Source organism: Athene cunicularia (assembly GCF_003259725.1).
Source record: "Athene cunicularia isolate RWA chromosome 1 unlocalized genomic scaffold, athCun1 chr1_part1, whole genome shotgun sequence".
Classification (NCBI taxonomy): Eukaryota; Metazoa; Chordata; class Aves; order Strigiformes; family Strigidae; genus Athene; species Athene cunicularia.
The window spans coordinates 49,381,732-49,407,244 of record NW_020799091.1 but is presented as its reverse complement, the minus strand read 5'-3'; the positions used below and the strand labels follow the sequence as shown (position 1 = coordinate 49,407,244).

At 35.8% G+C, this 25,513-nt stretch overlaps 1 protein-coding gene across 3 annotated transcripts; it reads left to right on the top strand.

Annotated features, from left to right (window-relative positions):
- The first annotated feature begins 1,921 nt into the window (after positions 1 to 1,921).
- SLITRK6 (SLIT and NTRK like family member 6) lies at positions 1,922 to 15,413 on the top strand. Of its 3 annotated transcripts, none has more exons than XR_003398748.1 (3): positions 1,922 to 2,471; positions 5,803 to 8,607; positions 12,770 to 15,413. XR_003398748.1 is itself a non-coding variant. In XM_026852043.1 (2 exons), the coding sequence occupies exon 2, from the start codon at positions 5,818 to 5,820 to the stop codon at positions 8,338 to 8,340; it is 2,523 nt and encodes an 840-aa protein (XP_026707844.1). In that variant the 5' UTR covers positions 1,922 to 2,471; positions 5,803 to 5,817; the 3' UTR covers positions 8,341 to 12,058. The 3 variants fall into 3 exon arrangements, 1 of the variants encoding a protein (XP_026707844.1); XR_003398749.1 differs by lacking the exon at positions 12,770 to 15,413 and adding an exon at positions 11,806 to 12,058; XM_026852043.1 differs by lacking the exon at positions 12,770 to 15,413 and having other exon boundaries at positions 5,803 to 12,058.
- Positions 15,414 to 25,513: the final 10,100 nt, after the last annotated feature.

The following is a 25,513-nucleotide window of genomic DNA, read 5'->3' as shown; positions in this document are numbered from 1 at the left end:
AACAATTGATAGAGGTGAATATTTAAAGTCAGGATACAAACCGCATGTCAGTTCAACACCATCCATGCAGATGCACTTGCAGAATCATATTCTTTATGATAACATGTTTAATGAGTTATATAACTGTGGTAGAAAAAAAAAAAAATCAAACATATTTTTATAAATCTGGTAAGTATACAGTTTGTGGAATGACAAACATTATTGATAACCATTCTCATTGGTTTTTATTTCTGTATGGTTAGGAAATGCTCTCGTATTTTTAGTAGTTGATTTCTGGAAATATTTTTGTGATTATGTTTTTCTCTTGTGGGTGTTAACTGAGAAGCAAAAGACAATGTTACTTTAATTTCTGATATGAGTATTTATATATACAGATATTTTTCATCTCATACAATCAACCACAAGTGAAGTGTGAGCACCTGTAAAATGTTCAGTAAAAATTAGAAAGTATCTGACTTACAATTCAGAAATTCAAAATGAATAAGGAATATAATGATTTATTTGGCCACACATGGGTAGCTGAGAGTCTTTAAGCCTTAAGATTAAAATGTCTACAAGTCAAGATAGAGTGGCAAGGTTCATTAAAAGTTGAAAAATGCAGTCAAATAAGTGATGTGTTGAAAGGAATGGACATCAAATTGTTGCAGTTTCTTTGGAATATTTTATCTTTTTTTCTATTCTTTCCTAAATTATGTATTTTATCTGTAGAAAACTAAGTACTAAAGAACTCATCCTACTAAGACAAGGCATATATACATATGCCTATATATAAAAATATATGTTAATATGTGTGCATGCATAGGACAAGATCTTGGTAGCCTTCATCACATGGAACAGTACATCACAATACCCCTTCAAAGACCAGTGAGGCCACCCAGAGTGCTATCAGCACAGAAGCTGTTATTGGAATCTGATTGGTATTGAGGCTGGAGGAAACAATTTGTAAACTAATCCAAGACACAATAAGAACAAAACTGAAATAGTACACTACAGGGTAAATACACCAAAGCACCAGATCTATTGTTGCTCACCAAAAGGTTTTGTGGCTTCATGGCAGTGGGGTGAACAAGGAAATAGCATTTGCAGCATTTAAAACCATCCCATACAGTGCAGGAGGGATGAGGAAAATCTTTCTTTCATGGAATAAACATTTTCATGTAGCCCTACTGTATCTGCTAATTACTGTTTATGAGCACAAAAAAATATTACCTTAAATATGATACGTGCCTTTAAGAACATAGTCCTCCACTCCCAGACTGCTTTTTACAAAAGCAGTGTTTCATTCAAATACAATATAATCTCGCACAGATAGATACCAACACACTATGCTAACATTTGTGAAACAGACAGTTACAATCAACTCATTTTTTTCCTACAGAACAAGATGGGCAGTTTAAAAAAAGGACTGATGGCAACCATTATGCAAGCATAAGCACTAATATGCCACTTTTTTTTTTTTTTCTTTTCCCAAAAAATAAAGTAGGTACAACTGTACATACTGATCCCTACCCCAGTCACACTGAGTGGACTGAACTGAGAGCTGTACTGCCTCATTTAGATAGTTGAATAATCCTGCACTTATTGTGATGCACATATTTTCCAGAGGACAAGGTTTCCCTTGTGGTTTATTTTGTGGAGAGTATTTGAGCTGGAATGCTTTCAGATTCTAATGCAAGCGTTTGCAGATATAAACTAAATGTAAGATCTTCCCGAGAGAACAAACTGCAAGAGCTGCAGTGAATGTTTACCGTTTTGCAAAATCAGCCAGTAACAGACCTTAAGCAATCTAGAAGATATTTAGCTGAATTTTACTTTTCGAGGTTCACTTAGGGGAAAAAGGAGGTGAGAGAAATTGCAGGAGGAGGAGGAGCTGATCTGTCTCAAGGTGGAGCTGTATCTTGTATTAAATGACATTGGCAGATTAAAGCTCTCTAGTGGGGAAGGGCTTAAAGGCTGAGTCAAAAGCCAAGAAGTCTCTTTATTTACGCCTACCTCCCAGCCCCTGGCAATCTGACTAATAACAAACTGAGCTAACAAGAAAGACTAGAAAGAGCAGAGACAACACAGAAGCAGCTTGGATCTAAAAATCTGACAAACCAAGTGATCAAGTCAAGCTCTGCTAAGCATCTTGTTTGTTTACTGCATCCAAATGCTTGCAAACAGTTAACTATATGCAGAAAAGTCAGCATAGCTGTGAAGTATGCTGTGAATTTTAATTGAGGAAAAAAGACAACTGTGTACAGGATGGTCTAATGTGCATAGTGACTGGAAGATTTTTTCAGTTGAACGCTTTGCATTTTGTCTTCTGAACAAGGAATTTAACTTTATGGAACTGTAGTATTACCAGAGCTTGCAGTAAAGTGAAACTCAAAACAAAGTGTGCATTTTCACAGAGAAAAATTACATCGCATTGAAGCAGCTGCTCCAACTGTGCATTGCTGAGCATTTCACGGAGTGTTACTGCTGTACAGGTAAGAAATATTCCAGTTAGTCAATTAGCTCAGCAAATGAGAAATACATTTCTCGGTACCAGTTGATTTATTTATTTTTTTTTAATGACTTTGTATAACTTTTATGTTAAATGATGGTAGCTTGTACTGTATTTCAAACAGTCTGCCAGGTGCATTTATTCAAACTGGCAACTTAGAATGTGTATATTAAGGAAATGCTGATTTCAGATCCCTTGAGGGGGGAGGAATGGGTATTTGTTTTTATTTCCTGAAGTGCAAAAATGGTTTTAAATGCATCATCTGACTGTGATTCCCTTCAGAATTTAATAAACAACCCCAGAGGCTTTTAGAAATTACCAGTTCTTAGCTTGAGGATTTGAAATTCAACGTGCATTTTTCAAAAAGCTGAATTAAAGCAACCAAACAGAACAACAAATAAAATGAAATAAGGTATTTCAATGTTTTAAAAATACGTTGCTTATTGTTTTTCAAGCATGTGATACCTTTGCTATAAGGTGACTACCTCTAAAAGTATTCAACTGCCTTGTAGAAAGGACTGTGAGATATTTTAGTATTTTAGAATTCCTACTGTAAAAAAGCTTAATTACAGTATGTAGTTAGCAGTGACTTACATGAAAGCACATAAAAGGAACAAACCTAAGTTACCATGCAGAATTTGCTGAAAAAACTCACCACATGAAACAGAAAAAGGTCAGCTTTGTCAAGTCTCTTAAATTAAATTTCATTTTATTCTTAATTCTTTCAGTTAAGTGTTGATCATCTGTGACTTGAAAGCAGTTGTTACTTTGCAATAGTAGACCACTGAGAGTTTCATTACATATTCCTGAGTGTTCAGACCAAAAAAAAAAAAAAAAAAAAAAAAAAAAAAAAAAAAAAAAAGGAAAAAGGAAAAAAGAATACAACTTTCCTTTTAATCTTATTTGTGTGTATATGTGTGTGTGAGAGTTCTGGCAGTGCTGCCCACAGAAGTATGACGATGATTAAAATGGGAATGTTTTCCAATTGGTTACAAATGTTACTTTCATCTCTGAGAGGAGGGCTTTCATTTTTATAACCTAATTTCTCAATATGCACTAGAATGCAACATGCTTTTCAGATTATTTTTTTCATTTAATTTTGCTCAGGGACTTTATAAGTGCAGTTTGAATATGATGCAGACTGAAGCTGGAATTCCTACAGAGAAAAAGTGTACAGAAATAAAGTCTAATTAGTCATGTAGTAGGTCTGAAGCTGGCATCTGTGTCAAGAGCCTGCATTTTTTACCTTGGGTCACTGAAAAGGATGTTGATACAAATAAAGCAAGAATTAATCTCTAGTGTAATACTAACCTAGAATTATTCTGCATACTTCGAAGTAACATCTTAACATGTTGTGTCTTATTCAATGCTTCTTGGGAAAACAAACTTAAAGACATACTTTAAAAATAGACAGCTGGAGTTGAAGAAGTGTTATACGAGACAACAAAATTATCTGTTCTACCAAAACAAAGATAAAAGGTCATATTTTTAGGGACACTTTTTATCACACTGTGAATTCCACTTACTACTTATAAACTCAAAACATCTACTCCCACTTAATCAGGAAATACTAATGGGGAAAAACATAATTCACTGTACACACATTTGCTGCTGTTGCTTTTGTGTGTGTGTGTGTGTGTGTGTAATGCTCATACCATTTAAGTGCCTGCATGTATAAATCTTTGCAATCCATTTTAATGGAAGCCTTGAGAAATGGTGTTGCTATTAACAAAGGTACATGATCATTAAAATATGTATTGATGAGATGCCAAATCATATGACCACACTATAAGAATGTTTGTTCATGTAGTTGAATAGATTCTTCTAAAAGGTTCTAATCTTTCAGAAAGTAACACTTCAACAATTCTGTAGTGGCATTCTGTACTCCATGTTTCAATAGCTTACTTTGAAAGATCAAATGACCTTTATTAGATGGATTACTTAAGAAACCTGCTTAGTTCAGTCCTAGAATAAATAGCACACCCCAAAAAGTTCTTGTGTTTTAAATTATCCATTCCACTGAAAGATTTTTTTTTTCCTTGTAGGATATGTGGAAATATTTAATTAAAGATTATAAACAGTGATTTTACTCCATTTCATATATCGGGAACTACCATTGTTTTTGCTAATTAGACAGCCTTGACAGAAACTGAGAATCTTCAAATGGAGTGTAGCATGAATGAATTCAAAGCAATGATAACAAATACTTGATTTCAACATGTAAATTTTGCTTGTGACTCCACTGTTGTCTTGTAATGATACATTTATCAGTTATTGCAAAGTTCAAGATCAGCTTTACAGATGATGATTTAAGTTACATAATATACAGAATGTACTAGTGATCATTTTTAAATTGTAAACCACAGTTCCATGTACAGTTCATAATTTTTGCAGTAATTATTGGTTATAATAATTGATAGTAGTCTAATAATTAATCTAAAAAAAAAAAAAAAAAAAGTATACCCTTTGCCTACCTGTTTCTTCTGACATGTACTGCATTGTCAGTCCTCTCTGCTTTTGGTTAGTTGCGTACACAATTATTTTATGTGTATACTATATACAAGCATATTACACTGCTATGTGCTGTGTTCATGCTTTCACTAAATATACATAAACTATAACATATGCATTAAAATGTAAGTAAAGAAAAATAATTATTTTGTCTACTTCCTTTTCACTTTGGGGGTATAAGGACTGCAGAGGAAATACCTTTTGATTTACATACATAATTTCTAAGCAGAACCAAAAGAGAGTCTTGTATCCTGACTGAATGGGCTTTTGCTCACTACACATTGTTGAATCAAACCAAATCTATTTCTTCTCTTTAGAAGCTGGACAATATTAAGTTGAGTTTAGTAAGGCACTCTTAAAATTTGCAGTGCTACATGGTGACACAAAGAAACAATACAAAGTATTATGTTAGCCTTGATATAAATTGCCTAGGGCAGTAACTTATTACTGCTGTCCACTGGCAAAACATTCTATATGGTATATAAATAAAGACAACACACTCTTGATTATCTCCTACTTTAGAGTAAGTAGTGAAGTACTGGTGAAAGTACTAAAGCCCTCCCCTTATGACCATGTTTATTGATTCAGTATGTTAAACTGAATGTTTTTTTCTCTGTTTAGAAAATCATTCGAATGTTTTGCACACTACAATATTGTTTGAAAAGCGAGATAGCTTAATGACAAGTACTAGGTATGGTTATTGCTCTCCCCTGCCCCAGGGGAAAAAAAAAAAAATCAACCTTGTGAAATCATGAGTCTATTACTTTTCTTTTTTCCTTTTATTTTCTTTTTCTTTTTTATAGAATCTGCTGAGCAAGATGAAGCTCTGGATTTTTATTCTATATTCGGTTGTGGTTGCATCTGATCCTTTCCAGTCACAGCCTTCTTTTTCGTCAGTCAGAGGATCTTGTAAGAGTTTGTGTTCCTGTGAAGAAAAGGATGATACTATGATTATAAACTGTGAAGAAAGAGGCATCAAGATGGTATCAGAAATAAATGTCCCACCATCACGGCCTTTCCATCTTAATCTGTTAAACAATGGCCTGACTATGTTACACATGGATGATTTTGCTGGCCTTGTTAATGCTATCTCTCTACATCTTGGTTTTAATAATATTGCAGATATTGAGCCTGGGGCTTTCAATGGTCTCGGCCTTCTTAAGCAACTTCATATCAATCACAATTCTTTAGAAACACTTAAAGAAGATACGTTTAATGGATTGGAAAATTTGGAGTTTCTTCAAGCAGACAACAATTTCATCACAGTGATTGAAGCAAGTGCCTTTAGCAAGCTCAACAGGCTTAAAGTGCTTATTTTGAATGATAATGCCATTGAGTATCTTCCTCCAAACATATTTCGTTTTGTGCCATTGACCCATTTAGATCTTCGTGGAAACCAGTTACAGACACTGCCTTATGTTGGCTTTTTGGAACACATTGGTAGAATACTAGACCTTCAGTTGGAAGACAATAAATGGGCCTGTAACTGTGATTTGCTGCAGCTGAAGATATGGCTAGAAAACATGCCTCCCCAGTCAATAATAGGTGACGTTGTATGCAATAGTCCTCCAATTATCAAAGGCAGCATCCTAAGCCGGTTGAAAAAAGAATCACTTTGTCCCACTCATCCTGTCAATGAACTTGAAGATCCTTCAGGGTCATTGCCCTTGGTTGTAACCACTTCTATCAGTGATAGCCACCTATCAACTAAGGTTATTCCTATCCTGAAAGCTCCTACTAAAGAACCAAGTTTAGTGTTTCATACTTCAAAACCTGCTACTCAGTTTCCAGGAATCTATTGTCCTGTCCCCTGTCACTGCACCAGCCATATGCTCTCAGGAGTTCTCATGCACTGTCAGGAGCGAAATATTGAAAGCTTGTCTGATTTAGGACACCCTCCTCCAAATCCTAAAAAGCTTATTCTAGCTGGAAACATTATTCAGACATTACTGAAATCAGATCTTGTGGACTATGCCAGCCTGGAAATGCTTCACCTAGGGAACAATCGCATTGAAATCCTTGAGGAAGGTTCCTTCATGAATCTGACTAGACTGCAGAAATTATATCTCAATGGCAATCATCTTACAAAGCTAAGTCAGAATCTCTTCCTTGGCCTTCAGCACCTTGAATACTTGTACCTTGAATATAATGCCATCAAAGAAGTTTTGCCAGGGACGTTTCATGAAATGCCAAAACTTAAGGTACTCTACTTAAATAACAACCTTCTGCAGACTTTGCCACCCCATATCTTTTCAGGCGTTCCACTCGTCAGATTAAATTTGAAAACAAACCAATTTGCTCATTTGCCTGTGAGCAATGTCTTGGATGAATTGGATATGCTAGTACAAATTGAACTGGAAGATAACCCCTGGGACTGTACCTGTGATTCAGTTGGGCTGCAAAAATGGATACAAAAACTGAGTAAGAATACAATGATGGGTAATATTTTTTGTAAATCTCCAGGACACCTAGCAAAAAAAGAATTGAAATCCCTAAACAGTGAAGTCTTGTGTCCAGGGTTAATAAACAGCCCTGCCCTTCCAACTCATGCTAGTTTTGTAGTTGTGACAACTTCTTCTACTACTACCAACACTGCAGACACCATCCTGCGGTCCCTTACAGATGCTGTCCCACTTTCTGTTCTAATATTAGGACTCCTAATTGTGTTTATAACTATTGTATTTTGTGCAGCAGGAATAGTTGTTCTTGTTCTGCACCGGCGACGAAGATGCAAAAAGAAACAAGCAGACGAACAAATGAGGGATAGTAGCCCTGTTCACCTTCAGTACAGCATGTATGGGCATAAAACAACACACCACACAACAGAGCGCCCAGCTGCAACTCTCTATGAGCAACGTATGGTTACTCCCATGGTTCAGGTGTACCGCAGCCCACCCTTCAGCCCCAAGCATACTGAGCAACAGGAGGAGGGAAGTGAGAAGGAAGCTGATGATTCCAAACATGTCCGTCGAAGTCTCCTGGAAAGAGAGAACAGTTCACCTCTTACAGGTTCAAATGTCAAATATAAGGCTACAGATCAATCTGCTGAATTTCTGTCTTTTCAGGATGCCAGCTGCTTGTATAGAAACATTCTTGAAAAAGAGAGAGAACTGCAGCAACTAGGGATCACAGAGTACCTAAGGAAAAATATTGTCCAGCTCCAGCCTGACATGGAAGTTCATTATCCTGGAACACATGAGGAGCTGAAGCTAATGGAGACGCTCATGTACTCCAGGCCAAGAAAGGTTTTTCTAGAACAAACTAAAAATGAGTATTTTGAACTCAAAGCTAATTTGCATGCTGAGCCTGACTACCTGGAAGTCTTGGAGCAGCAAACTTGAAGAGATAATACATTGGACTGGGGCTGAATTTCTGCAATTCTATTTTAAGTAGGAACCGTTGTAAATAAAAGTGCCTTATAATAATATGTCAAGAGTCAGAACTTAAGCACAGCAGTAATCCTAGCAAAAAAAACTCAGGGATCACTGTGGGAAGCCATGGGGTTGTGTGCAGGCACTATGTCTCACCCCAAGTTAAACATGAACTTTGTGTGATTGAACTGTGGGAGGAAGATTGCTTATTGCAATATTCTTCAACATTTTTAAAAGGTGTGTATGGCATTCTGCATTCTGTACCCAACCTATGGAAAAAAAAAAAATCGTTATCTTTATTCTTTCTTTTTTCCCTCAGTTTAATTAGATTCCTTTTTCAAAAAAATAAACCCAAACCACCTGTGCTTGTAGTTATAAGGATAGAGTGTATTGGATAGGTTAGTACATGCACTGCATACATGACCATTGTCTTCAACTACACCTAACATAACCTTATAATAAATATGAAAGGAGTTGAAATGTTGTCATATTAAATGTCAGTTTAAAAAAAGAAAAAAACACAAAAAGAAAATATTTTTGTGTGCGCGCCCAGAGCCTGCAAATATTTAAGTATTTTACATGGAACTTCATCATGTTCATTCTGTATTACTATGTGGAGGAAAAATATATAACTATGTTTACCCAACATCTTCAGCAAAGCAAAAAGCAAGCCTTTTACTACTTTACCTATCTGATAGCTTTACCTAAGTTTGGACAATCTTTTCTTGATCTGCTGCTATAAAATATTGTGCATCACTGGTGTTTCAACTCATAATCCTGGGCAATTTGGAGAGCTACTGAGAATCAGCTGTAAATATGTTTCTGTGTTTAATAAGTTTGATTTTTTTATATATCTATATATATATATATAAATATCTTCTGTGCTGGCTTTAAATATTCTTGGAGGAAATGAGTTTGTTGTGGCTAGGAACTTTCAAGTGCAAATACAGGTCCTTTCCCACCCTACCCAAAACAACTCCCAGAAAGAATAACTGCAACAATACACAAACATAGGAGGAATAATAGTATTTAGCTGTTTGTACAAAAAATATATTTTCTGAAATTAGAAGAAAATAAAGTGTTGTGGGGAAAATAGGTAAAGCAGAATCCTGAAGGTTTATTTTTGCAATAAATTCTAGCTAGATTTGTATTTACTATTTATTCTGTATAATTTTATATTTTTTCTCAACTCATGAAAAGAAAAAGGTTATTCCTGGCTGCCTTTCAAACAAATCAAGGAACTGCTCTCTATCAGTGAAAATGAAATAAAGACTTTTTAAAATGTCATTTTCTTAAAACTCCCTTTTCAAAGAAAGCAGAAACTTCTGCATGCACAAGTTTAGAACTATTTTGGAATTAAACACAATGATTTTCACTCTTGTCATGTGGACAGAAGCATCTTGTCCAGAGTGTGCCGTAAGGCCGTTCAATTTCTGTGCATGACTGACATGGTGCCAAAACACAAATTCTGACCTGCATTTATCTTCCTCTAAGCAAATCTTTTTGCAAACTGACTATGCATGAACTTTTTTTTCCCCTAATTTCTATTTGTAGAGCAAAAGATCATCGTAATTACCACATCTATAAATGTATGTTAAACTCAGCATTGAAGTCTTGATAAACTCAAAAAGTTATATTCTTTAGTTCATCTTACTGCTGATGTCTTACGTATTTGTATATAAAAATGTAAGTTCATATTCTTTGTACATTTCTGACTGAAAATTTTCCTATACTACATACAGAAGTCAGATTCTCAGTACTTTCAAATTTGCATAAAGATAATGACTTTGATGGTGCTATAATAATTTCTGTAATTTGAGGATCTGACCACGTTATCTCTGTTAACAAATCCTTATTAATGTTTTCGAGGTGTCATCAATTTGCTATGGAAGTCAAAATTGTTGGCTTCCAAAAATCAAAATGTCAGTTATTAGAGAATAAGTATTATTTTCTCTTTGTATGACTGAGAATAATTTAGTTCGGAAAACCTGTGTATTTAGAAGGATTAGGAAGAGAAAATTTGGTGGCAACTTATTTGTTTCATTGCTGTCTTTATTCTGAACAAGTAAAAATAATGTGAAGTAGTATTTGTGCAGGTAAGGGTGAGACAAAAGAGAAAATGCAGCTACATTAACTTTACATTAACTTAGGTATCTAGTGTTATATTGGCTGTCCTTGTGTATTCAACACATGTGAACGGGCTTGATGGATATGCCATAGAGCCTATGGAAACCCATGCCCTGATTTGGAGGAGAAACTGCAGCCTAGGTGGGATGGCTTAGAGCATCAAAACAACACTACATGTCTACGTTTAAACAATTTAGTTTCACACACAGAAAAAAAAAATAAATCTAAGTAACTTTATTATTTGAAATAATTAAGATCAAATCAGAAATTGATTACAGTTAATGGAATTGACATCAGAAAGCTTTGAATATTGAATCAGACATGTTAATATTGTTCTTTTTCAAATTCTCAGAGATCTCAAATTGGTGTAGAGGAAAAAAAATCCAGAACAAAAATGTACACGGTACTTGATAATACAGTTTAGTATTTCAGTGCCTTTCATTTCAGTGGTTATTTCCATTAATAAAAAAATGGAGGTAAAAATAATACCCTGCAATTGGCATGATGCAGGGAAATGATGATTCAGGCCCTCAGGCTTAGATTTAAGAGAAACAGCTTCAGACTAAAGACAATTGCCACATGCACAGATGTCACTTTGCTTAACTGCTAACAGTTACTTGGCAGAATGTTGAAGACAACTGTGTGGCAAACCATTCTTCAGTGCAGTCTCAAAGCATCAGAAGAAGAGTGAGCTAAATTCATGTCAAAGCAAGTCAGTTATACAGCTGTATCAGAGCATCACTCAGCAGAATTAAAGAGAGCTTTAACTTTTAGCTTTCCCTTAGCAGGGAGATTCACATCATTCGTTATATATAGGCAACTGTACTCTGTTAGTTGGTAACACTACAAGTGGTTTTGCAATATCCGGGAATCACTAGAATGTGGCACAGGATCCACTTTTCTATCATCTGTGCCTGCTGGATTGCCATGTAGTAAAAGTTTGTATGATGAGGAGAGAGGGGTCTGTCCATAGCTGTGCCTCTTAACATTCTCAGACAGTGGTTTTTCCAGCTATGATGAAACTATATTGCCATAACAAGAAAGGATAAGAATTCAGCTTTATATGATTATTCTTTACCTGAGAATATCGGTATCTGCTGATAAGAATAAAATAATGACATAAGGAAGGTATCATGTACAAAGAAAGAAGGATGCAATATCAGTTTCTAAAAGATCCTTGGAACATTTTCATTATAACAATTAGAGATATGTCCTTAATGTTATTAGTGTGCAGAAAGTTGGGAGCATTATTCAGATATATTTTTTTTTGTTAAAACTGCTTTTTTTTTATTTTTTTTTATTAACCAGTCACAGCCACAGTTAAATGTTTTGATGCATTTCACTTAGCTAGAATAATGGAGGTTGGAAGGCAAAACATGTTTGACAGTCTGCAACAAAGTGGATCCATTTTTCTCCTGTCATAATGATAGTTTAATAGAGTGTGAGAGCAGTGCTTCGGCAAGCACACTAGTGTACATGGCAACTATGTTATTGCTGTTAAAGAGTACCTCAAGGTAACCAACACTACCATTTTTCCCCTTATATTTCAATTAAGAAAATATATTAAATAACATTATAGACCTGTTCCCTAAATAAACATATATTAAAACAATTTATTTCACCTTTTTATTCTGAAGATTTTATCTTTTCCACCTCATAAAAGTCAAATCTATTTCTCTTTCTTCCTACCACAGGTATTTTTCACACAGACTTTTAGTACTGATACTTGCATATATTACCTGCAGTGATGCCTCTCTTAAGTTTCTGAACAGAAAAAGAATAACCCCCCACCCCAAAAACCCATTTCAACAAAACCTGTAAATTTACACTTTTTTTTTTTTTTTTTTTTTTTTTTTTTTTTTTTTTTTTTTTTTTTTTTTTTTCCTATTCAGAAATGTTCCAATACTTTGGATTAGATTGAATCAACATTTCTGTAACCAAGTTCTAGACTGAAAATGAGTTCATACTTTTTGTCAGTGATGTGTCAAAACTACCAGATTTGAATCAAAAACTTCTTCATCTGCAGTCATTGTTTCCCTGATTGGAATCTGAGGATCATGTTTTGGCCCCTCTTTGCATGACAAAGAAGTCCCCAGCATCACGCCAAATAGAGAATGTTTATAATGTGTCACATACCTACATAGAGATTACTAATCATGTAGTATGTTAAACTGAAAAAAATTGACTGGGATGGCAAACTATCTTATAAAAATCCATTTCTGGTGTGTTAATAAAAAAGGGTATTTACCATAAATAAAACATTATTTCACAGGAGAAAGTAATAGCAGCAACGGAAAAATGGAGACTGAATCTCTAAGTCATCATCATAAGAGATTCTGGATTATCATTCTGAGGATGCCATTGCCTACAGCAATACACTCTATCAGCCACACCAACACAATCTGAAAGTTTCACATAGATGCACTAAATTCATCATGAGGAAAAAGAAAAAAAAAAAATCAAACACTTGTCTTGATTCAGAAGCTCAACTGAGAAACTTTAAGACTGTGACATTTCTTTTCCCTTGTACTGACCGATACAAAATACCTTCATTTCCATTAATTATTTTCTTGTTTAGCCATAGACAGCCTTCTGGCAGTCTAATCTACTGTTGCAATTGAAATCTGCTCTCTGGAGAGGTTTTGCCGTGTATTCATTGCCTTCAGTGATCATTTCCTCTGGGATGTGATGCTTGGTGCACCCTGTTGGATTTGAGGCAGGGAAGATGGATCTATTACTGATCTTGGATTACAAGTCAAAAGACCTGTCCCTTTTTGATTTTCTGAATCTTATGATATTCTTGATCTTGTTTGAGGAGTTGATATTAAATCCTTTTGTTCCTTGAAACAGAAGTGAACTGTAGCTGGAACCAATATGGGGAAGTTAATCACCATACTGAAAAGATATAGCATGGTATTTTCTTTCCTGCACATCTCCTAAGAGTCAGCTTTGGCTCTTTGAAACAACAGAACAAATTCTTAAGAGCCACAGACTAATGGAAAGCAGCTAACCTAGAGGAAGAAAGTAAAACTCCAGATGCTGTTCAGCTCTATGAAATCAAGATGCAACGAACAATTTTTTTTATTTTTTTTTTAAGTTATTCAGCTTCACCAAGATGGAGTGCAAGTACATGTGCACAGCACATTTCATAAAACGTTTACCAAAGTTTTGACTTTTAAGACATTAACTTCAAAATATTCACAGTATGTTTGTTCCTCCTATTATTACTGAAAGGACTACTTCTGCTCCTACTATACTTTTAGTTCATGCAATGGAATGATGGAATACAGAAAAGAAGGAACAACTTGGTTTCATATTTCAAGGAGAAATGTTATTTATTTAAACTTCAGCTGTTTGCCTTTGTAGGTCAATTCATCCAGATAATTTCATTTTGAGATAAATTGTTTTACAAGTTAAGATTTTTTTAGATTCTTCCAGTTGTGATTAATTGCCAGATATACTACAGAAGAATAGATAATTAATTGTTTTAAATAAAAGGAAGTCTGAAACTGTCTATATATATATAAATCCTATGGAATGTTAGCATAAACTTGCACTTTAAAGTATAAAATTTGTTAGCTCACAAAGTTAATACTATTTATTGTTTTAAATTGAGACATATTGGCATTTTTGCATTTTTGCATATTCAAAATAATGACACATACTTGGATGAAATCATATTAAATGATTCCATGCTAAGATACACTTAAAAATATATTACTGTCAAATATAATCTGATATTCCCCCCATTTTTCCCTGCTGAAACTGTGTAGTGTGAGGTGGAAAAATAATGCACATTTGATGGGTAGGAAAACCAATCAGGATGATGAATTATTTTGCATCTTTGTTGTAAGCACTTCTTGGGAAGTAGAATATTAGATTCCCATGCCCATGGTACAATATGTTCACACAGTTCATATGGACATAAGTATCTAAGAAGTACAGACTTAAAGCAATTAAATACATGACATTCTTAACAGAAAGGATTGGTCTAACCAGTAGTCTATGCAATCATGTTCTTTTGTAGATGGAAGGTTGTTGCCACTGCACTTTTTAAAAAGATCATGTGAATCAAATATCCTTTGAATATATCTGCTGGATCAGACTCCAAAGATCCTTTAAAATCTTTATGAAACTTGATAAGATGCAAGATTCCAGGCTGCCAATTCTGGGCTAGTTCATGGGTATCCAGACACCCTGGATCTTTGGGTACTTGGAGGACAGTGAAAAAACCTCTAAGGTCGTGTGTTATAGAGGAAGAGTTTCTGAGCAACAGTTAAAGATCTAGATTGGTCTTTTCATCTGTCCCAATATTACACAAGATTGTATCATATGATGTAAAGATTAATGTCAAACATTAATAAATCAGAAATGCAGCATTTAGATACCACTGTTCAAAGAAAAAATAAATCCATGAGATATCATGAAATGAAGATTAAGATATGGAGATTTTAACTGTCTCTTGTGTTACATGTCTTTAAGTAATATATCAGTTCAGAAGAGTTGCAGGGGAGGTGACATTGTTTATTGACGCTTATGCATTCAGATTTCCTGAAGGAAAATGCTGTGCTGAGGATAGCTATCTTCATGCTGCCATATGTGATATTATGAAAGATGAATCATGTTCTATGGATTCTAAAGTAATTGTTTATTACAGGCTGAAATCTATCACTGCTCTAAGCACTGAAGTGTCATCTGAATTTAACTGGACTTCTCGCAGGCTCAGATTCCATGATTATTTTTACTCATAAGAATTACCACAGAATAAACAGAAGTTTTATTATTTTCCTATATAAAAGCAGTCTTTTAAAGAAAATTATGCCTTCTGAATTTTTCATTAATGTTCTGATCCAAGGGCCATTAAAATCTAATGAATAATTTCTTTTAGATCTGGAGTTATGCTACATCATCATAGAAGTTTATGGTTTTGCTGCACAGATACATATTAAAAAAAAAAAAAAAAAAAAAAAAAAGAAGCCTTTTTTCCAGCCAGCATGAACTGGAAGTAGACAACAGTGACAGTAATTAACTGTAAAGGTCCAACCATATGTTAACATCACAAATATTATTCTGAAGATTCCCATGACACTGTCTCCTGAAGAAGTGAAAGGTATGTGTCTGACTTTTCCCCTCATTTTTTCTAACAGCTGAGTATGTACAGATAACAGCATAGGTTTTAAAGGTCAATATCAGTAGTAAACACCTAAAAGAGATTTGAATCATAAGAAAACCTTCTTCCCGAGGAGGGTAGTGCAACACTAAAATACATTACTTAAAGTGTCTGTGGAATCTTAGACCCCAGGAGATTTTCAGGACTTTGCTGTACAAACTCACAGCTAGTCTACGGGAAGAAACAGTCTGCGCAGAGAAGGAGGTTTGACTAGACAGACTCCAGAGGTCCTTTCCAGGCAAAATATCTGCGGTTCTAATATGATTAGACCCTTTCTCTTCTATACATAGGCTTCCTGAATATGAACTTAAGGAAAAATACTCACTAAATACTGTTGTGAAATAAAAGCTTTTAAATTAACTTCTGTAAAATACAAAGAAGTAATATTGATGATGCATTAAATTAAAAAGTACTTCGCTGATACTGGTCAGAATGCATGTGAACTGTGATTACATAAATTTACTGTTAAAAGTATTTTTTTTACATGACAGGTGACTTGAAATTTCTAAATAAAAAGCTGAAACTGTCTGAAAATATTGAAGGGTGATCCATTTCTATACTAGTTGAATTATTGAACACTGATGACTTGACATACTGGTGTTGTAATACTTCAAATATTTCACAGAACCACAGAATTATCTACGTTGAAAAAGACCTTGAAGATCACCTAGTCCAAACATTAACCTAAAACTGACAGTTCCTAACTACACCATATCTCTAAGCACTACGTTAACCTGACCCTTAAACACCTCCAGGGATGGGGACTCGACCACCTCCCTGGGAAGCTCATTCCAACACCTAACAACCCCTTCCGGAAAGAAATGCTTCCTAATATCCAGTCTAATCCTTCCATGGCACAACTTAAGGCCATTCCCTCTTGTCCTATCACTTGTTACTTGGTTAAAGAGGCTCATCCCCAGCTCTCTGCACCCTCCTTTCAGGGAGCTGTAGAGGGCGATGAGGTCTCCCCTCAGCCTCCTCTTCTCCAGACTAAACACCCCCAGTTCCCTCAGCCGCTCCTCATATGACCTGTGCTCCAGACCCTGCACCAGCTTCGTTGCCCTTCTCTGGACACGCTCGAGTCATTCAATGTCCTTTTTGTAGTGAGGGGCCCAAAACTGAACACAGGAATCGAGGGGCGGCCTCACCAGTGCCGAGGACAGGGGTCAGATCCCTTCCCTGTCCCTGCTGGCCACGCTATTGCTGACACAAGCCAGGATGCCATTGGCCTTCTTGGCCCCCTGGGCACACTGCTGGCTCCTGTTCAGCCGGCTGTCAATCAACACCCCCAGGTCCCTTTCTGACTGGCAGCTCTCCAGCCACTCCTCCCCAAGCCTGTAGCGCTGCTGAGGGTTGTTGTGGCCCAAGGGCAGCCCCCGGCATTTGCCCTTATGGAAACTCCTCCAGTTGGCCTCAGCCCATGGCTCCAGCCCGTCCAGGTCTCTCTGCAGAGCCTCCCTACCCTCGAGCACATCAACACTCCCACCCAACTGGGTGTCATCTGCAAACTGACTGAGGGTGCACTCGATCCCCTCATCTAGATCATCAATAAAGATGTTAAACAGGAGTGGCCCCAACACCGAGCCCTGGGAGACACCACTCGTGACCGGCCACCAATTGGATTTAACTCTGTTCACCACAACTCTTTGGGCCCGGCCATCCAGACAGTTTTCTACCCAGTGAAGCGTGTGCCATCCAAGCTCCTCCTGTTTGTAACCCATGCTGTGTGCATTGGTATAAATGCACTTCGGATGGATTCGCATTTTTCCCCCTTCCCCCTTTTAAATACAGTTTGAAGCTCTCTCAGTGATCCCAGCTAACTCCTGCCCCAGGATCCTTTTCCCCCTCTGGAACAGGTGCATCCCATCTAATACCAAAAATTCTGGCATCTTGTACACTAACCCAGGGTTGAAAAATCCAAAGCCCTAACTGTAACACCAGACTCAGAACCACAAGTTCATCTTTTGAGTTTTCCTGTAATCTTCTTCATCCATTCCCTCAACTGAAAGGATGGAGGAGAACACAGTTTGTGCCCCCTGACTCCTTAACCAGTTTTCCCAAGGCCCTGAAATCTCTCTTCATTGATTTAGGACTTCTGGTAATGTCGTTGCTACCTACCTGAAAAAAACAAGAGAGGGTATTAATCCTTGGGTCTCACTAGAGTGGGGAGTTTTTCCGTGAGGTCCTTGATGCGCACCCCAGGGAGGCAGTGGACTTCCCTATGAAGTGGGTCTGGTCTGCATTTGGGGCCTTCAACACCCCTCAGGATGGAGTCACCCACTACAATGACCCTTCTGGGGTTCTTTTTAGAACTGGTTTTAATACCTGCTCTAAAGCGACCTAGCCTTTCAACAGTAATGTTAATCTTCCTTTATTTTTCAAAGGATATTCCATGTTTTAACAGTCTTTATATATTCCATTTGTCAGAAGGCCAAATTATTATGCAATTTTTGAATAAAGTACATTTTTGATTAAAAATATTTTTTACATAAAATCTTACTTTAAGTCTCGAATTATGAAGCAGTGGTTGGACCAAGTTAGTTCTGTACATGTAATTGATTTAGTCAAATCAGGACCTATTTGATACAGATGGATTTTGATTATATAAAATCTTATGACAGTATGCTTAGGTCTACAGTCAGGGATTTGGAGAGGCTGTTTTTTTAAATTTACTTATGATGTTTCTGGCAACAGTACCCTCACAGAGAATTTCTGATACTCCTAAAAGAAAAGTAACTAGTATATTAAGGAACATTTAGAATCACTATGCCCAGCTAATTATCCTGAAAGGTTTATCTTTTCTGTTTGTTTGCTCTATTCCCTGTGTCATATTCGTTTTTATTGTTTCCTCAGCTTAATTTGCCACTTAGCTAGGATCAGATTTACAACTGTATCAATGGAGTTTTTTAACAATAAAAGATATCTAGGCTATAATGATTAAAGTAAGCCTATTTCTTTTCAATAAACACTTCATCATAGATGTTTTTATTGATAATTTATTGCATATTGATTGTCACCACATCAGATAATTTCTAGGTTATTACCATCTTATTTGGGTCGTCTACCACTGCAGGTAATATTGTGTCACTTTCTTTTCACCATCAGAAATGTAAGAACAACAACTTCTTAAGAAAGATGAACATTAGAAAAGATTAATTCCTTTACATGTGATGAGAATATTCAGTGGAACTACTTAAAAGGACTTATTTATCCACATATATTTTCTCAAATTCAAATCTCTTTGGTTTTAGTTGGATTTTGGATTATCTCAGAAAATAGATCATGCCTCCTTCATTCAACTTTTGAATCCTATGTTTTCTTAGAGTACATTTTTAAAGAAAAAAAAAAGGTATGGGCAATATTAATGTTGAGCAGTGGGAAGAATATCAGACCTCTCTTTGGTCTAAGTACAGTGCTTCATGCTAGTGTTAATTATTAATCAGACTTTCCTCAGTCCTTGTACAGTATGTTATCTATTGCTTGAAACCAGAAATGTCCATACAGATTTAGAGCAAAAATGCATGCAATTATGTTTTCTTTTTTCTTATACTTTTCTCTATGTATGTGATTTAGGAATTCTTGGAGAATGGATACTGAATGGATCTTTAATTTGACCTAAGATGGCTGTTAGTAAGTTCACAATATGTACTTATGTAAGATCACTGTGGAAACCAATTTTCATAGTCATAACTATAATTAAAAGTGATTTCTTGACTTCTTCATGGAATCTTTTTAATAGAAATTTCCATTCTGTGATAGTTCTGTATTGTATTAATCTTGTAAATTAAGTCTCTGAAAGGTTTAATCTGCATGTGTTTCTACCAGAGCAATTATTTAGCCACCTGAGGAGAAAGTCAAAGATTTAAATGATTAAAATAATCACAGAGAATCATCCATAAAAACTGAATGAAACAACTGCTACTTTGATCTTAAACACATGCATAAAACTTCAAAAGCTTTTCAGAAATAGACACAAAAGTGCTTGGTCCTACAAATTAACAGTAGAAAAGTAGACACCAGTCATGTAATTCTTTAATATTAGTGTCAATAAAAAATTTGATTGTTTTCTACGTGCATATGACAACGCACTCCCACAAAGATTTGAAAATTTCCTTCCCACATAAAAAGCTTTTTCAGACAATAAATGCTTAAACAGGCTATGGAAAATAATTGATTAAATGCACAGGTATTCCTAGTGTTCTGTTAGTACTGCAGTGAATCTTCAGTCTCACTTCTAATATGAAGATTGAAGAGCGAACAGAAAAGAAATAATCAATGTTTTAATTAAAACAACTGTAAAAAAACTAAACCAAAACAAACAAACAGACAAAAAAAACACCCCAACATAAAGATATACTCATTAAGGAAAAAAAAAAGGTACAGAAAGAAGATAAAAACATTTCAAGTATCGATCTGTTACTCTCTGCATTCCCTATCATATATTTCTCTTCAATATCTGTTTTGCAGTTTGTGGGTTTTTGTTGTTTTTTTTTTTTTTTTTTTTTTTTTTTTTTTTTTTTTTAATATATGTATAACTTTGTGAACCTGTCCTGGGTTTGTGTGTGGTGGGGTCGTGGTAGCAGGGGAGGAGCTACAGGGGTGACTCCTGGGAGAAGCTGCTAGAACCTTCCCTGGCTCCCAGTCAGACACTTCTGCCAGTTAATGATAGTGGCTGTGCCTCTGTGATAACATACTTAAGAAGTGGAGCCTGGGAGGAGGAGTGGTGAGGGAGACACCTATGAAAACACCAAGGTCAGTTGAAGAAAGGAGGTGGAGGATGGGGAGGTGCACTGAAGCAGAGCCCCCCTGCAGCCCGTGGTGAGAGGTCAGGCCGTGCCCCTGCAGCCCATGTGGGCCCACGGTGGAGCAGATGCCCACCTGCAGCCCGTGGAGGCCCCCACGCCGGAGCAGGTGGCTGTGCCCGAAGAAGGCTGGGACTCTGAGGGAAGCCCCCGCTGGAGCGTCTGTTGCTGGAGGACAGCAGCCCGCAGGAGAGACACACACGGGGCAGTTCATGAAAAGCTGCAGCCCTGGGGGAAGGACTCACGTCAGAGAAGTTCATGGAGGACTGTCTACCATGAGAGGGACCCCACACTGGAGCAGACGAAGAGTTTGAGGAGTCCTCCCTTCAGGGAGAAATGAGTGACAGAAATCACGGGTGGTGAACAGATCACAACCCCCATCCCCTCCCTCCCTGTGTCACTGGTGGAGGGGAGGTAGACAAATTGTGAAGAAAGCTGAGCCTGGGAAGAAGGGCTTCCTGAGTGGGAAGGAGTGAGTGAGCAGTTGTGTGGTGCTCAGTTTCTCTCTGGGCTTAAACCATGAGAGACCCAAATAATTTTGTGGATTTTTTTTAGGTGGCATCTTCCTAGGTATTCATTGCTCATCATTGGAGAATGGTGCAGTCTCTATCATGGGCTTTTAAAACAAAACAGATGTCTCAGATCTTAATAAACTTCCTAATGTATAACTCATTACTTGAGTTCTTTTCTCTTTTGGGGTAAAAACATCACAATACAAAGAAGTAAAGCAATATTTATACAGGGGTGGGGAAAGGAAAGGAATTACAGCTCAAGCTCACTGGGAGTTTTCCATCATAGTATATCTTGATGTAAAAAAAGTGTTTTCAGAACTCTCAGTATTTTGCACAGGAAGATATTTTTGCCAAAAATGCCACCTAATTTTTTTCTGAATACAGTTTTCAATAATTAAATATTTCAGTTTTCTGTTTTGACATTACTCAACTCTAATTTTCATAAAATCCTATGGAAATTATAAGAACTGAGCCTATGATTTTTATTTTTTTTTTTTCTGTTGAAAATGTGTATTTATTGAGAAATACCTTCCATTATATCTTTACAATTTTCCATCTAGCTTGATTGCTGGAAGGCCTGGCCACACAAAAATAATAGATATGTTGGAAATACAGACTGCAAGACGGCAGATTATTATGGCAGTTCTGATATGAGTTTCAGTGGCTGTAGGACCCTAAATTGTATCAGGTAAAATCAAACTGAATGTTTCACTTCAAGAATTATTATTTTTTTTTAAACTTGAACATATTTTTGAACAACTTTTCATAAATATTTTGCTATTTTAATTACTGTATTGCTACAAGCTTAACCAAAGTTGAAAGTTCAGACTTTTCTATTTGACCAACTGTGTGTGAAACAAATAATTTGTGTAACATAGTAATATTATCAGCTCTCATGAACCTAATTTAAGAATACAAATTACTAGGTTTGGATGCCAGACTCTTAAAATGCACAACTAACTAGGATCACCCATGACTGTCAGGCCTCTACGCCTCTGCAGTGGCTGCTCTTAGATAAGTATCAGGTGATTATTCCAACCTACTAAAGGAGATCATAAAGGAGATGAGTTGCAATATATACTTAATGTTCACATGATAGATGAAAGAGCCAGGCCACAGATCTCCACAGCCTGGAACATCTAGTGGTGGATCAAAATCTTTGACTCCAATTACTTTCTAACTTAGAGAAAATTTCATGTCCATAAGAAAAAGAGAGTTGGCAAATACTGAGAAATATGTCACGTTTTTATTAGGAAAATAGAAAGTCAGCCTAGGTGTAGGAGCTTGTTCTTTTTCTTCAGATTTTGGTATTTTTTTTCTCCTTTTTAAAGTATCTAAGTAATAAAAACAATGTAATTTTCCTTGATATAAAGGAATGATAAGTATCATGACAATTCAATTATTGTCCTTTTGTACCAAGACGGTGATTTTGGTTCTTTCTGCTCAATTTATATATTGTGTCCCAGAAACTTCATTACAGTTGAAACACCATGTCATCAGTATACTGTCAGTATTCCAATTATCAAGGGATTTAAAATCATGTAAAAATGGGTGTTCAAGAGGATATTTCAAAGATCTGAGAGGAAATTATTTAGTAACCTGATTAAACACTTTCCACTTCAGTACTAGTTTCTTGTAAAGCATCCTAGTACTTTCTATATTGCTTAGAAAAGTGAATAGAGAATTAGAGATTAAAAGCACTGAACCTGGAATGTTTGTATAATAAAAACTTGTGTGATAGTTATCAAATATTTTCTTCATGGTTCGTAGTGCATGCTAGATGTATTACCAAAGATGAAATTCCAGAAGTATCTAAAATTAATATAGGGTGTGATGGACCCTCCCTAGATCCAGACAGCTATGTCTCTTCCAACTAGGACACTAGGATCCCCACTTGCTTTGATAATAAATCTGTGTTATTTGTAAGTTTTCTGTATTGGATAATTTAGACCTTTGGACAGTTAAAACACTAATTGCAATAATAGTACATTCTCAGCTCCATGCTTATGATGCCTTTTGTCTATAACAAAATTTGAGCAGATACTGAGAAAACTTTCTGATAGACAGCCAGGTAGACATCAATAGAATTAAGTAATACATATAATGCAGAAATAAAAAGTAAGTTTTAAGCACTAAGATAGCATTTAGGCAGATTGGCTTTTTATAGTATACTTTAACCAACCTCTCATCAGCAAAACTGAGTGAGAGTTGAAAATGTTATAATCAACACCATCATCTTCATTATAAGAGAATAATTTACAGTAACCTTTTTTTCATGAACATTTGCCCATAAGGCATACAGGTTTGGGTTTGGTTTGGTTTGGTTTGGTTTTTTTAATTTTTATTTATTTGTATTTATTGTTTCATTTGTTAAAAAATGTGTTTTCCACAGTGGTATTATTTCTTGAACTGATATTTAACAGTTTCCAATTTTTTCCAGAGTAAGAATCCTTTCCCCGTTATATATCCTGCTTTTCAAGTTATCAAGATAATTTTTAAGAAATAAAAAATCTGTATTTCCCCATAGCTTATATTGCTCATCTATATTTGCTCTTAGAACGTCATTTTCCAAACTATGCCAAAACTGTACTTTGTGTTATTCAAATGAAGAGCTACTTCTATTCATACATACAATAGAGTGCCTCATATATGTTGAAGTATCTTGGAAACAACATAATCCTTCTAAGAGGAAGTGTGCAAAGGTTAAATCACAAGAAAGTAAAAATACTTAAGGGCTCCCTTTAAGCCTCTAAAGAATACAAATTTTAACAAAAATAAAAAAATTACAACACTAATGAGAAATGACTGAACCTCTTCATCTATGAGTAGGACTTTTAAATACTATTACTTTTTACTTCCGTGTGACTGTCTTAGACATTAATCTCTTCCCTGCCCTCTTAAATATCTATAAAACACCCAGAAATCTATTAATGCTTTGTAGTTAATGTAGGATATTAAGTATTAATGCATAGTATTATATATTTGTATATATGAACTGTACTAATTTAGAAAACCCATAGGGAATAGAGTTTGAGCATGTGCAAGACCAGGGCCCGCCATTTTAATATATTAAAGGAAATATTAAATATTTGCTGTTCCTGAAGTACAATCACTGAGATTTTAAGTAGCAAATTTAATAAATTTCCATGATTATTAATATTTTACTCTAACACTAGTCATATTCTTATTCATTCATCCTAGCAAAGACATTGTAAAGACTGGATAACCCTCTAATTAATAAGTATTTTATTGAAGACTGCCGTCATGTAAAAAGGATTTTTTAATATATATGGAATAAAAATGTCTCTGAAATGAAAACCTGAGTCTTTTATTTTCCTTCACCTCCATATAATGATTGTGTCCACATGAATATGGGATAGAGAAGAAAAAAAAAAAAAAAAAATTGTGCTTGTTCCTCTTGACCTGCAAAGCTGAATAGGAAAAGCAAAGGGCAATAAATATATGTTGGGTTCTTCTTTATTTTCCAGGGCCTTTTGATAAAGCTAATCTAAATGATCAAAGATGCTCATTCTTTTTTTCTAATGTCTTCAGAAAGATTTTCTTACAGCTTATAGAGAATAAATTAAAAAATAAGAAAAAACTTACCTGTCAGTCTTGTGAGCTTACTTTGGGATCTGACAGGAAATGTCTCCAGTTTATGGAAAAGATCCCATTACAAAGATTTAGTTCAGAGTTCTAATAACAAGAACTGAACTCTCTCTCTCAGAGCTATGTCAGCTCTGCAGTATCAGTGAACAAACTATAGCTTCATGGTCTTCAGTAAACATAATGTCATTGTATAACACAAAGGTATATTTGCAGATTGAAAATTAAATTAAATAGCTTAACTCTAGGATGTGATTTCTTCTTTATTTCAGTCAGAATTCAGCAATTCCCAAACTTCACTCTTCCATTGCTTAACATCTGTATGTTTGTATTTGTCCTGGCATACAGCATACTATTTCTGTAACTGGTAATTTGCAGACATGAAAGAGAATGAGGTTCATGGTCCATGAATCCTTTTGGACTCTTCGACAAGGGGTCACATGCCTTTTTCATTTAAGCTGCAGGAAGGCTTAAGGTAGGTCAAAGCAGTTGGAAAGTGCTGAATCATTTATTTGATTATGATCACGTTTACTCTGTAATAATAATGTAGAACATATTTTTACTGTTGTCACGTCCCGCTCCAGTGAGGGGGACAAGTGACTCAGATTCGCAAATCCCCAATTGGAGCGGACAACAAGTCTCCAAGTTCAAGCATTTATTAACTACCTACAATGTACTAATTGAACACATGATATACTGGCTAAGTACAGAGCAAGCTATGGCAAGCAATATAATATGCTTTACATTTCTTAACAGAAAAAAGGAAAAGAGGGAGATAGAGGGAATGGGGGAGTACAGATCACCAGTCTGGGTTTCTGCGCTGCTCCTGCCGGCGAGGATTCCAGGAGGCAGCTATCTTCTTCGCTGGCATCCGTCGTCTTTGCTTCACTGCTCTCTACAGACGGCCGGGGCGGGGGCTGTCTCTT